Source organism: Neoarthrinium moseri (genome assembly GCF_022829205.1).
Source record: "Neoarthrinium moseri strain CBS 164.80 chromosome Unknown scaffold27_Wmoseri_CBS_16480, whole genome shotgun sequence".
Classification (NCBI taxonomy): Eukaryota; Fungi; Ascomycota; class Sordariomycetes; order Amphisphaeriales; family Apiosporaceae; genus Neoarthrinium; species Neoarthrinium moseri.
The window spans coordinates 44,465-56,511 of record NW_026055141.1 but is presented as its reverse complement, the minus strand read 5'-3'; the positions used below and the strand labels follow the sequence as shown (position 1 = coordinate 56,511).

The 12,047-nt window shown below is 51.8% G+C and overlaps 3 protein-coding genes across 3 annotated transcripts; 1 reads left to right on the top strand and 2 right to left on the bottom strand.

Moving 5' to 3' along the window:
- Nucleotides 1–12: 12 nt before the first annotated feature.
- JN550_007173 (uncharacterized protein) lies at nucleotides 13–789 on the bottom strand (the record flags this gene model as incomplete). The annotated part of the gene is made up of 1 exon (XM_049318995.1): nucleotides 13–789. One exon carries the CDS (start codon nucleotides 787–789, stop codon nucleotides 13–15), a length of 777 nt encoding a protein of 258 aa, XP_049170747.1.
- A 3,283-nt stretch (nucleotides 790–4,072) lies between these two features.
- JN550_007172 (uncharacterized protein) lies at nucleotides 4,073–8,009 on the bottom strand (the record flags this gene model as incomplete). The annotated part of the gene is made up of 6 exons (XM_049318993.1): nucleotides 4,073–4,299; nucleotides 4,375–6,598; nucleotides 6,656–6,757; nucleotides 6,813–6,879; nucleotides 6,961–7,120; nucleotides 7,331–8,009. 6 exons carry the CDS (start codon nucleotides 8,007–8,009, stop codon nucleotides 4,073–4,075), a joined length of 3,459 nt encoding a protein of 1,152 aa, XP_049170746.1.
- Nucleotides 8,010–8,960: 951 nt separating this feature from the next.
- Nucleotides 8,961–10,706, top strand: JN550_007171 (uncharacterized protein; the record flags this gene model as incomplete). The annotated part of the gene is made up of 1 exon (XM_049318992.1): nucleotides 8,961–10,706. The coding sequence occupies one exon, from the start codon at nucleotides 8,961–8,963 to the stop codon at nucleotides 10,704–10,706; it is 1,746 nt and encodes a 581-aa protein (XP_049170745.1).
- Nucleotides 10,707–12,047: the final 1,341 nt, after the last annotated feature.

The window sequence follows — 12,047 nt, the reverse complement described above, 5'->3', positions numbered from 1 at the left end:
CCATGGTCACTCCTATTGCCCCATAAGCTCGACCGGCGGCCTGGAGGTATGTGCCATGATCGGCTTCTCCAGTCCGATCGGGCTCGGGAGCATGTCGGTCGGGGAGTCTGTCATGTCATCCACCGCGATGCATGGCAACGCGGGGCTGGACCCGGTCGCCTCGCCGGGCTGGAAGATGAGCGTGCTGCTGCGACTGCGCGTGGTGGCCGAACCGCCTTCAACGGGCGAGATGGGCGACTCCATGGGCGCGGCGTTGCGGTGGTGAAGCTTTGCCAGCGCATCGGCGAGATCTTCGGCGTGCACCTGCTTGTTGGGCGCGTCCTCGAGGCGCATCTCCCAGCCGCAGGGTGGGCTAGGCGGCGGGCTGATGAAGAATAGCTTTCCGGCGTCGGGTAGCGCAAGGTGCTGGTCCTGGTTCAGGTTGAGCGGGGTGTGCTGACCAAAGTACACGCGGCACCTCTCGCCCATGACGGCTTCGCCATCCCAGACCGAGCGAACCTTGATGGCCGCCTGCTCGTCGGCGAACGAGCAGACAATGCGGCGGAACGATTTCAGAGGCGACCAAGTGCAGACGGGAGCAGTCTGGCTAATCAGATCGCGGATGGTCTGCAGGTTGTCCGGGCGGAAGATCTCGAGGTCACCAAGGTTGGTGATCAGAAGGGTGTTGGTCGGGACGACGGGTTGGGTAAGGGGCGGCAGGTTGGAGAGGTCGAGCTTTAATGACGCCCGCGAAGCCGAGCGTGTGGATGTGGGCCGCGAAGGCAAGGAATCCGTCGGAGAGGTCGACATTTTGATGTGTGGAAGGTGTATGATCCGGTCGAAGTTCAACTGGAGAGTGGCGACAGAGGGCTGGCCGTCGCTATCGTTGCCGTGATGGATGGCGCAAGATACGATCTGCAGGTACCCGGCTGTTCAGCGGATGATCTACCGTGACGTAGCGATGGCGATGAAAGTGCGAGTGCCGGGTGCTTCTTGGCAAGAAGTTGTGTAGATTGCTGTTGTTGTAGTGCTGGGAGGAGGAGAAGCAGAACAGAGGTGTGGTCGACGAGTATATGTACGGACTGGCAGGGTGGCTGCGTCGAAAACGGACCAGAGCGGCGGGCAGGGATCCAGGGCCGTTTGGAGTTTCGCGGGCAGACGGGCAGACAAACAACCTAGTGGCCAAGCCCAGCACATGCAAGATTGTGATGCATGCAGCCACCGTACCTTAGCTGCTTGGGTCTTAGGTGCCGCCGCCGGACCTTCCAGCGCGCCCTCCCTGCCCGCGCTCTGGGACTTTCTGGGCCCAACCACAGGGGGGGGCTGTGAGTGCCTGGTGCCACCGCCGTAGTGGGAACCCCTCCGCCCGCGCCAGCCAGCCAGCCAGCCAGCCCAGTTCTCGATGGCAACGCGCCGAAAGCTCACATGGCGGAAACGCCTACCTGGGCCCACCGGGGCTGCGTGTCGTTCAACCGCAGAGCAATGACTTGTTTCTCGTCGCAAGTCTGGAACCAAAGGATCCATGCCAACATGCCGGGCTTAGCTGGGATGGGATGTCTTTCTTGCGGGGAGACGTGCTGCAGGGGGCCATGTCTCCCTCCCAATCCGAACTTCCCAGCAATAGTTACGGCAATACGACAGCCAATACACAGTACCCAAGGTAGGCCTAGGTATACGCAGCCAGCGGATACACCTGTCCAGCTTACAGCCGCCCTCTGATGGCGAGCATTTTCTGGGTCGTCGAGGCAGGACACAAGCCGGATCCCCATCCTGTTGGCCATCAGGCGCTCGCCTCAATCGATGCCGACCCAGTGATCCGGTCAGTCGTCGGCATGCGATTTCAGAGTTTCCAAGAGTCTCGGCTTTATCGAGGAAGTGCCTCGCAATGCCTTGGCTAATGTCACTTGCCACCACCGCGAAGGCGCAGCGATACTTCTGCACATTCAACCTGACGTCGGCACGGGCTTATCCCGCACCGGCTATCCCAATGCGACAGCTGGTCCACCCCAGGAATCCCAAGAAGCCTTGGAGACGCTTGTCAGACGGAGAGACGGGATGTTGGCACCTCATCCAGGCATCTGAAATTCTTGTCCTATTGGCGAAGCATACGATCACCAGCCGATCGACGTGACTGTTCACAGCCAAGGCGCTCGTGGTTACAACTGCAGGCCTCCACCGCGACTGTGTGGGAGTACGGACTGTACAGTGCTATACTGAATACTACGTAGGCGCGCGGGTGCACCCAGATCTGGCCCCGAACGGCAGGGACCAAACAAGTCAAAATGGTTGCGTCCCGATGGGCCCTGTGGAGTGGAGTTCTGTAACCGCTTTGTTTGCTCAACAAATACGCCATCGACGAATTACGAGTTGGCTACTCGTGTTGCGGTAATTGGCTGCGATCTTGGATGCTATGGGCATTTGCACAGCCTCGTTGGCCTCCCCCCGCACGCTGCAGGACAAGCTGCCAAGGATACCTCGCGCATCGTAGTTGGCAGCCATCCCCGACCGAGACAACGCTCCCGAGACAGACCTTTCTCTGTGCGGTAGGCCCCAAATGGTTCGCTCTCCCTTGGCTCAACTCTAGAACGCTCTCGAAAGTCCTGTGTTGTGACATTTCATGCACTTCTTGCCGGGGATTCCGTCTCATGCTCACCAGCCTTCCACGCGCGCAATGTAATGCGCGAGCTTAGATGAGCTTTTGATTCAACATTTTTCAACACAGCCTGCCTCTAAGCCCGACCTCAGCTTTGTTTGCGAGTCGTCGTTGCCATCGCAGCCATGGAGGAACTGGAGCGGCCCCACCGCGTTTCCGAGCTAACTTACGTTTTAGTGGACAAAGCCTCAAACCATGACAAGACTCTCCCGTCTGATATCTCTGACACTACAACGTGCACGCGAGACACTGATGAGGAGGGAGCATGTCGATCGGCCGGCCGGGGCTAGAGGCAAGCCTCACTAACAACAGCTTTGACTTTCGCAGCTCCATTGCGCCGCAACTGTATGCCCTGAGAAACACCCGATGAGACGAAATTTTCATCACCATTTGCACAGCCCGAAGCCTAACGGATGGGTCTATAGACTTGGCATTCTCCAAACTCCTTCCGGATCCGGTAATTCGCCAATGTTATATGCCGCAACTCTCCCGGCATTCTGGGTAGCATCTTTGCTCCGAAGGACACCGCCTGACCGACCGACCGACCCGTTAGTTGGTACAGCAATGTTTGCGATGATGTAGGTTTCTCAATTGCCACTGCATTGGTAACCGGCCAAGCGTCGCAAACGAAACGAGCCATCTGTAATTCTACAATGGCCAGCTTTGCGGCTCACCGCTTGGCATCGCATGTTTGGCGCTTGGGCAATGCAGGGCACATCGACCATTTCGTATGAAAAACGGCAGCTGTATGCCTCGCTGTCAGCCAAGCCGTCGTGTGTGTGAGCCGGGAACGGTCAAGGGCTCGCTCGGGAACTTCCCACAACGCCGATCCCCCGGATCGATGCTGCGGCGCCGACATGGATTAAGTAAGACCACATATTTCGCAGCTCATCCCGATGCTGTCGCCAGCGGCGCAAACAGGAGCTTATGCCATGGCCATGATACAAACAACGTCTTGGAGTTTTCAAAATTAGACCATGTTAATCTGCCTTACCTTACGCTTCGACTGATTGGTACCGCTTCGTTTCATTTTTCTACTGCCGTACATGGCTATGAGTTTCTCCGTTTATGTTTGACTCAATCTGCCTTATCCTCGATCTAAACAGAACCGTGTTTCCAGGACTGACTGTGTTTCTCAACCCAAGCACACGGGTGCCGGCCCGCTCAATCGCGAAGTCCACGGCCCATAACGAGCACCTCACCCACCTTACCACTGTTGATCGCATCAGAATCGTAGTCATTGAGTAATGGTCCATTTAGGTTCTTGGCCCATGCACTTTGACGAACCTCGCCTGGCCTGTCAGTCATTCTCACGCGTGACCCCGTCTCGTGCTAGACTGCTCAGCGTATCCCGCTGAGTAGCATCCATCGATGAGCCTGCTATAGTAGCCTGATGCATTGCCAATACTGGACTCCTAAGGTAATCTAGCTTGGTAGATCTCAAATCGTGACCCAACCCTCACTTTGGCTCCTTAGACCTAGGTTAGGAAGATCTGGAGTATCGACAGATACCAAATCTGTCGCATCAACTTTGACCGCCCCCTCAGGTTCACTTCCACCAATCGCATCGGGATTGCCGATGAAGAAACAGTGGTCAACTTCGAGCTCGCTTGTCTTCTCGAAAAATATGGTATCGTGTAGCTCCCTTGGCAGTGGTTTGGGGACAACTACTCCGTGAATATGGGCATCAGCGAAGAGATAGCTCCGGGGGCCGGCCATGGGAGGGAGAGGGGCATACTTACAAGGCATAAAAACCACAGCTTCCTCAACTCCTGGCGTGATCAGTACAATGTCATCGGGTTCTGTGCGCACTACCGCTGCCCGTAACTTGTTTGCTTTGGCGCCTACCTGTCGAAGCAGTGTGAATATCTCCAACGATCGGTGAAAGTGGCTCATGTCAGCTTTCCCGCGACTACCTGCAGGAACTTCCCAGAACTCTATCATTGGGCTCTGACACCTGAAATTTTTCAATGCGAGGTCCATAGCAGTTTCTGCTGCGTCGGTCATCATATCTCGGTCAACATCCTCCTCATCCAGAAGAAATCTCACCCCTTCCGCATTGCAGGTTATGACCGCAATGTGCAAGGGCGTGAAGCCTCTATAAGGACCGTCTTTGATTTGGAAGTTCAGCTGCCACGGTTCGTTGTATTGTTCCAAGACCATTTCCAAGATCCGCGGCCGCATGTGGGAACCGATGCGGTATTCGGCGTGGAAGACAGACATGTGAAGGGCAGTGAATTTCGAACCACCAATGATCCCAACATCGAAGAACACTTCCTCGGGAAGACCCGGAAGAGCAAAGAATTGCTCCACAGCGCTGAGAACACTGCTGAACTGCTTTGAACGAACGATGAGCATTCCAAGGAGAGATCGGCCGTTAGCCGGCCCATCCGTGTACACTTTGGCAAGATTACATTTGGCGTTCGTGTAAAACCACTTCCCAACAGCCGGACAGCCTGCATGAAATGAACGACTGACAAGTTCCGAAAAATCGTCAGAGGGATCTAGATAACTGACAAGACCCTGTAGCAAATCTGCATCATTTGTTCTATCAGCAATGCCTCTGAAGAACACTGTCCATTCTTTGCTGGGGATGTTATAAGACATCCGGTATTCGAGGAGCGCGTTCAAAACTACTCTGTCGTGGTGACGTATCGCCAGAGCGAGGAGTCTCTGCCATTCAAGAGCTGACGGTCTCATGATCCCGCCCTTCCACCCCATCAGGTAGCGGATTACGAAGGGTTGACCCCACTGTGCGGCCTCTTGTAATAACCTCAAGCTAGTTGCACGAGGGTCTATGCCATTACTCGCTAACAGCTCAAACGTTTTTCGGAAGGCTCTCCGGTGCTCCTTGCCGTGTAGGAGAAGTCGCTTGAAGGCCCCGGGAGTAGAATACCGCACGCAGGCATCCAAAGGGGTCGAATTATCAATGAAACCCCATGGGCCAACAGGCCGCGAGCCATGTTGTAGGTGCCACAGTGGCCCGCGACCCAAGAGACTCTGCATTCGGGATCTAAGACCCGTTATACCAGACGGAAGAAGGACCTCCAGGTGTTGCCACTGATGGTTCATCGCAGCATACAGTACAGGGTTGGTATGATAGATTGTTGACCAATCGTCGCCCACAGGCACGTGCTTAGAAGCTTCATCAAAAGGATCTGCCCCCAGCCGAATCAGTGTCTTGGTCGCCATGAGGTTATTTGCTGCGACCGCCCACGTCAAAGGCGTTCCGTTTGTTAGACCATAGCATGAGTCTGTCACTGTGTGATAGGTGTGTGCTCTGGTTGATCGAGCTTCTAACGAAGCATTATGATGAACTAGGCTTTCGGCTACAATCGACATGTCCTCATCTTCAAACGAGCTTAGAAAATGTAAAGGCGTGACACCTTCGTCACTCGCTATGCGCGGATCAGCACCTTTCCTTAGTAGGTAGAGCACCATTTTAGTATGGCCTGAACGTGAAGCCATCAAGAGAGGTGTCTCGCCGAATTCGCTGGTGAAGTTGACATCAACAGTGGTTATTTGGATCAGCTTGCGCAGTAGGCGATATCGCCCAGTCGTTGCGAAAGCTTGTAACATTGAATAGAGCCGCTTGCAAGAATCGTCATCCTGGAAACCAAGTTGGACGTAACTTATCGCATCATTAAATTGCTCGTCCGGCCCATGCCAAGATTCCGGAAGCTCCAGTCCAATGCCGCCGCGCTGTTCTCGCAGTCGCTTTTTTGCCCTACGATACGTCTCTTCAGATAGGATTTTCAGATGTCGGCCGGCTGTTCCACTGCCCTGAAGGTAGGCTGATTCCAACCAAGACTTGATTTTGTCTATTTCAAGGTCTGAGGGCAGGTGCTGGTCGAAGGTATCGTATAGCCAGGCTACGAACCCCTGTGCCTCAATACTGCCAAGACTTGCGCTTAGACTCAACAACTGCAGGGCTTTCGTGATAAATGGGGTGGCTTGGATGTCCAACTGAACTCTCGAGATTACCATGATAGCAAATTGAAGACCTGCCTGCCTACGTCTTACAACGTCCTGCTTCACATCATTGGCAATTTCCTCAAGCTGGTCGGCTATCTGCCGTATTACTTCTGGAGGCATAATTCGAAGAGTTCCAAGAGACCTGTCAGCCTAGAATACAAGTTCTGTCAGCAACCAAATGTAGTAAATGCTGGCTAGCTCATACCTCAAGTACTGCTCCAGGGCTTCGTACGCGGAAGACTCTTGGGGGCTTCGGGGCTTTTTGAAGCTGCCTATGGACATATTAGCGGCACGGCTGACGATACACTCGTCCTGCATATCAGAAAAGGCGTGCGTTATTGGGCTACACTCACCACTTATCTAGGATTGTCTGAATATGGTGTGCGGCGTCTTGGTCCGTAATTCGTTCGAGTGGCACAAACCTCCCGTTCTCAGAGGCTTGGCGAATCATCTCACGGGACTTGGCGAACAACCAGACCCTTTTTAGATCTTCCTGTGATGGCTCTTCAAGACCTAATTCCTGGTCAGCAGGTACAATTATAGTTACAGTGAGGTTTACCTGAGACATACCAGGCTGTAGCCAGATATCTTCCTCTTGAGGGTTTAAATTCAGAGATGAACTGATCGTACGATAGAAACAATCAATTCTCAGAATTCTGTGTAACAACAGTCTAATTTGATCGAGGAAGTCACTGATACTATCAAACGGTTCGCTCCCATTACCTAAAGCTCGAAAAACCAGATAAGCAGCCGAGGTAGCGGTATCTTCGACTTCTCTATCCCTTGAAGTTGTATCAGACTGAGAAGCCCTGCTGTCATTAGCTTCTGGCTCATCTATGGTCCCGAAAATTTCTCCATTTTGCTCATCATAGAAGGCTCGTCCAAGGAAGCCGTTCATCTCCATATCTACTGTCTTCGCCACAAGACTGGCAAAATCGGATCCGGTTTTAAGGTCTTGTAATGCCTCCGGTTCCATTTCCTCGAGTATGACTGTGGCGATCGCATTGCCGGTCAAAAGATTAGCTGTTATAAGTCCTAGGGAGTAAATGTCCAATTTGTATAGATCGTGTTTTTTGACTGGCCTATCACACCCTGGAGCTTGCCACATTGAGGTCCCTGATTGTATATTGATCTCGCCCTCAACTTCATCGACGATCAAGGATGAACCGAAATCGGAGATTTTTGCAACTATGCCAAGCTTGTCGTGTTTGAAAAGAAGTATATTCTGAGGCTTCAGGTCGAGATGAGCAATTCCGACGTCATGGAGAGCATTTAGACCAGCGGCGATGTCGACTGCGAGGCCCAGAGCCTTTCGCAAAGTAAGGATTTGCTGAACTTCTTTGCTCTGCATGCCTGTTGCCAGATCCCCGAATTCAGCTGCCTCAAGCACGACTACAGGCATGATAGTGTCGCAAGACTCAAGCTTTCGCCAACATACTCCTTGCAAATGGACGATATTTGCATGTTTAAAAATGTGTTCGTTCTTGAGGATCTGGAGTTCCTGTGCCATGGAGCTCCATAGCTTCCGGCTCCTTGGGCTATTAGAGTGATCAGTAAGAACAGGAAGTTTTAAGGCAACGAGCTCAGGCAAGCTCTTAGTGTCGAGTCCTATGTCTTCCGGCACGAAACGAGATTCTAGAAGATCCTGAGCGGGTACCAAAACAACTTGGAAAAAAGACCCAGAAGAGGAAGCAGATGGTAAGCTGGGTCCACGTTCGTCCAATAGGACGCCGAGAAGAGTCAGAGAAAGGCTTAACTTGTCGAACAGCCGCACAATTAAAGAAGAAAAGGAGGCAAAGTCATGGTCGGTGGGGCCAGGAGCTGGGACGGCCATACTTCCTCCATCCCTGCCTGACATTGTTAGGACTGGACTAATGTGGTAACAGTAGTGAACGTGTCTGCACGATCTTGCGTGCGGATAAAAACATGCTTAGAAGGCATTTCTCCTTGCTGGCGTAGTAGATGAACAAATGTAAGGCCGGAAAAAAGAGCCTCGTTTCTGCCGAGGCTGACTCTGGGGAGCCCAACCGGCTGCCCGTGTGACCCGAGACATCTGGAATAGCCAATGAGACCACAATGTTTGCGCGATATCAGGAAGATTCAGGCCATCCGTATTCTGTCCAATTAGCTCCACGTGGTGTGAATGCGCGTCTGGTCACGCTGCCGCCCAATAATTAGCTGGTTAGAACGCCACCACGAAGATTAGGCGTACAGGCTGCACCCCAAACTGAAGAAATAAAGATAGCTTCTGCCTCGGCAGTGATAGCGACTTTCACACACCAAAACACTCCGATTGACGAGGAATTTTTCCAACATCGATTATATTCGAATCTACGAACATCTGCAAGGGAGTATGGCTGAGGAAGCCTCCAGCCCTACCGGACAAGCTGGCACAGCAATTGGAGCCGCTAGCCTTTTTATACAAGTTTTTCAAGGATGCTTAACAGGATTCTCTCTTTGGAAGCACGACAAAAATGTAGGAACAGATGCGCTTATCTTCAAAGTACGATTAGACCTCCAAGCTGCAAAGTTCCGGGCCTGGGCTTTCGAATGGGGCTTGCACAAAGGAACTGATTCGCCTTATTTCCGCGACGAGAGATTCAAGACCTACAACGACGAAGCAGTCCAAGCTGTTTTGACTATCTATTCGATTCTCGCTGATCTAGGAGGCCTTCAAGTCGAGAACCCACTCCTTGCTGCTGCTGGGAAACACGAGGTTACGCCAGCTGCCTCGTTCAGCAACATGCACCGATTCAGCGATCCAGATTCCATTGAAAGAAAGTACTGGGTGAAAAAGATGGAAACGATTCGTGAAGATGTCAGCCTTCACCAACGCCTTCGCTGGGCTCTTGAAAGCGGAACAGCCGATAAGATACTGGAAAACCTTGAGAGGATGATAGGAGATCTCTATCAGTTGTTCCCTCCTGTGAGAAACGATCCAGCTGTGCCAGTCATAATGAACCAGTCGCTGCCTACGGAGCAACTTCCAGTGTTAAATGAAATCAACCCAAGTACAGTAGATGACCCACTACTGATCGGTCTCGCTCGACTCAAAGCTGCTACGACCGACCTGCAGGCACGAGCCAGCGCTTTGGAACAAATTAACGTCAATAGAAAAATGCGAGATCTCAAAGGAGCCAAGTATAGTGGCAAGGAGAGACGTTCTATTGGAAGATTTCAGAACGAGGATGTGCTCGTAGAATGGAAAGCCGTGGACGCCACACTTGCTGAAGCAAGGGGTGACGGTGTTGTTTTCGGTACGGTGATGGACCAACGCATTAAGAACATTGCCCGCCTTCTTAGGTCTGACAATAAGCCTGAGGAGCTTCGGACACTGACCTGCCTTGGCGTGGTCACCACTACCGGGACCTCGGACTTCAGTAAGCAGTATGGTATGCTCTACCAAATACCGAGTACCACATACAGCACCCTTTCTGATGCCTTGGAAACTTCGAAGAATGACTTCTTCCTGGAAGATCGTTTCTCATTGGCCGTGGTTTTAGCCAAGGCAATGCTGTACTTGCACTTAGCTGGATGGCTGCACAAGGGCATTCGGGGCGACAACATTGTGTTTTTCGTTCAAGATGACACAAAGTATGACTTAAGCAAGCCGTACCTGGTAGGTTTTGAGTACAGCCGCGAAAGCAGGCCGAATGCTCAGACCGAAGATGTACTCGAGGATACCGAGTCAAATTTGTACAGGCACCCCGAGGTACAGGGTGTTCCTCGGGAGCTGGCCGAACAGAGTGGCTTATCCGAAACCCAAAAGACCCGACCTCCCTTCAGTGCGAAGCATGATATATATAGCCTTGGCATTGTTCTTCTTGAAATTGGACTTATGAAATCCGCATGGTCCATGCTTGAGACAGCAAAAACACAACAAGACTACAAATCTCACTCGGCTGCAAACTTCCGAGCATGGCTGCTAGAGAGCCAAGTTCCTTGCCTGGGGCCACTGGCTGGCCGGAGCTATATGGAAGCCGTTAGGTCTTGTATCACCGGCGAGCTGAGTCTGGAAGGACGAACTCTTGCAGAGGCGTTTTACGTCGACGTTGTGCAGAAGGTTACCGGACCTTCAAGCGTTGATATCGGTCCTTAAATTCATACGTTGTGCGTATGTACATAATTTTAGATCAAATGACTGCTTTAGAATAGGTTGATATAATTCGTTAACTTGAACAGCTAATATTACAATTTCTGTTGCCTGCAAGACCTATGGTGATGCGTATCGTAAGGCCTAGAGAGTAGTGTGTAGAGTACTATCGCCAGCTAATCTGCGAGGTGGCAGAATTTGTCCGAAGTGAATAGTCTCCATTCTTCTGTACTTATCTATGATGGGCTATCTTGCAATGATCATTGTAGCTGCATGCTTTGTAGGGAAAGGGTTAAATGGGATGCTCATGACTCGAATCAATGGTGGTGCGCGGATGGGTTGAGGCTGCATGGTGGATTGCGACCGCCACCGAGCCCCCCTTGTAGAACTGCAAAAGAGATGATTGTTAGATATGATTGAGTGCTTGAGTACTAAATTTTATGCTAGAATATGAAAGTGAATATCGCGACCTACAGGCCAGTCCCGATGGAACAAGACGGTGTATGTGTGAGAGACCGATTGTCGAAAATTGATATAATTTCCAGGAGAACACTTTTAGCCATGATGGTGGTAGGAAATTATTAGCACACTCCCGTTCCTTGTGAGACCTATGGACCATTGAGGGGGAAGATAAGTATTGATTATCAATGTCGTGGGACTGAGTCTCCCAGATTTCCAGGACCCTGGGCAGGGATCGCCCTCAATACCAAAATGCAATTGGTCGAGCGCTCCCTACTTAATCTGTGTAAGACTCGGCTCTACCAACAGTGTATGCCGTGTTCACCCGTCGGCAAGGGGTTTGGGATTCGGAAAGGCATCCATCATGCATCCCGGAACCAGATGCCGCCAGTGCTAAAACAACCGACTCAGGCAGGTACATGCGCTATCAAATATGCAGGTTGGACAATGTGATATGCAGTCATGCAGATACTTTTCGCCCCGCCTAGAACTTGATCGCTTGGAATTGGAGCGCCTATGGGCACTGACTATTTTGTGCAACACACATCTGCTGCGCCGTTGAGGAGAGGTTTGCAGTGTTTTCTGTGCGAATCTTTCGGCTCAGGAAGGTATGCGGCCCTTACTTCTCGTATTGCCTACCAACTTTTACATCCGTTGATCTTCGGTTTCTGGTAGTTCTTCTGTCGAACAACAAAACGACCCGCCGAAATCTCAACACGGGAACTTTCAGGCGTAATATATAAATGCTACAGTCTAGCTGAAAATCGATTGCTTGCGGTCTTCTTTACTGCCTGATGTACTCGAATACTCGATCGAATCGTCAGGATGAGCCTCGAGAGCCTGGCTTCGACGCTTGTAGTTTATGCTGCCTGCTTTTCCATATCCTAT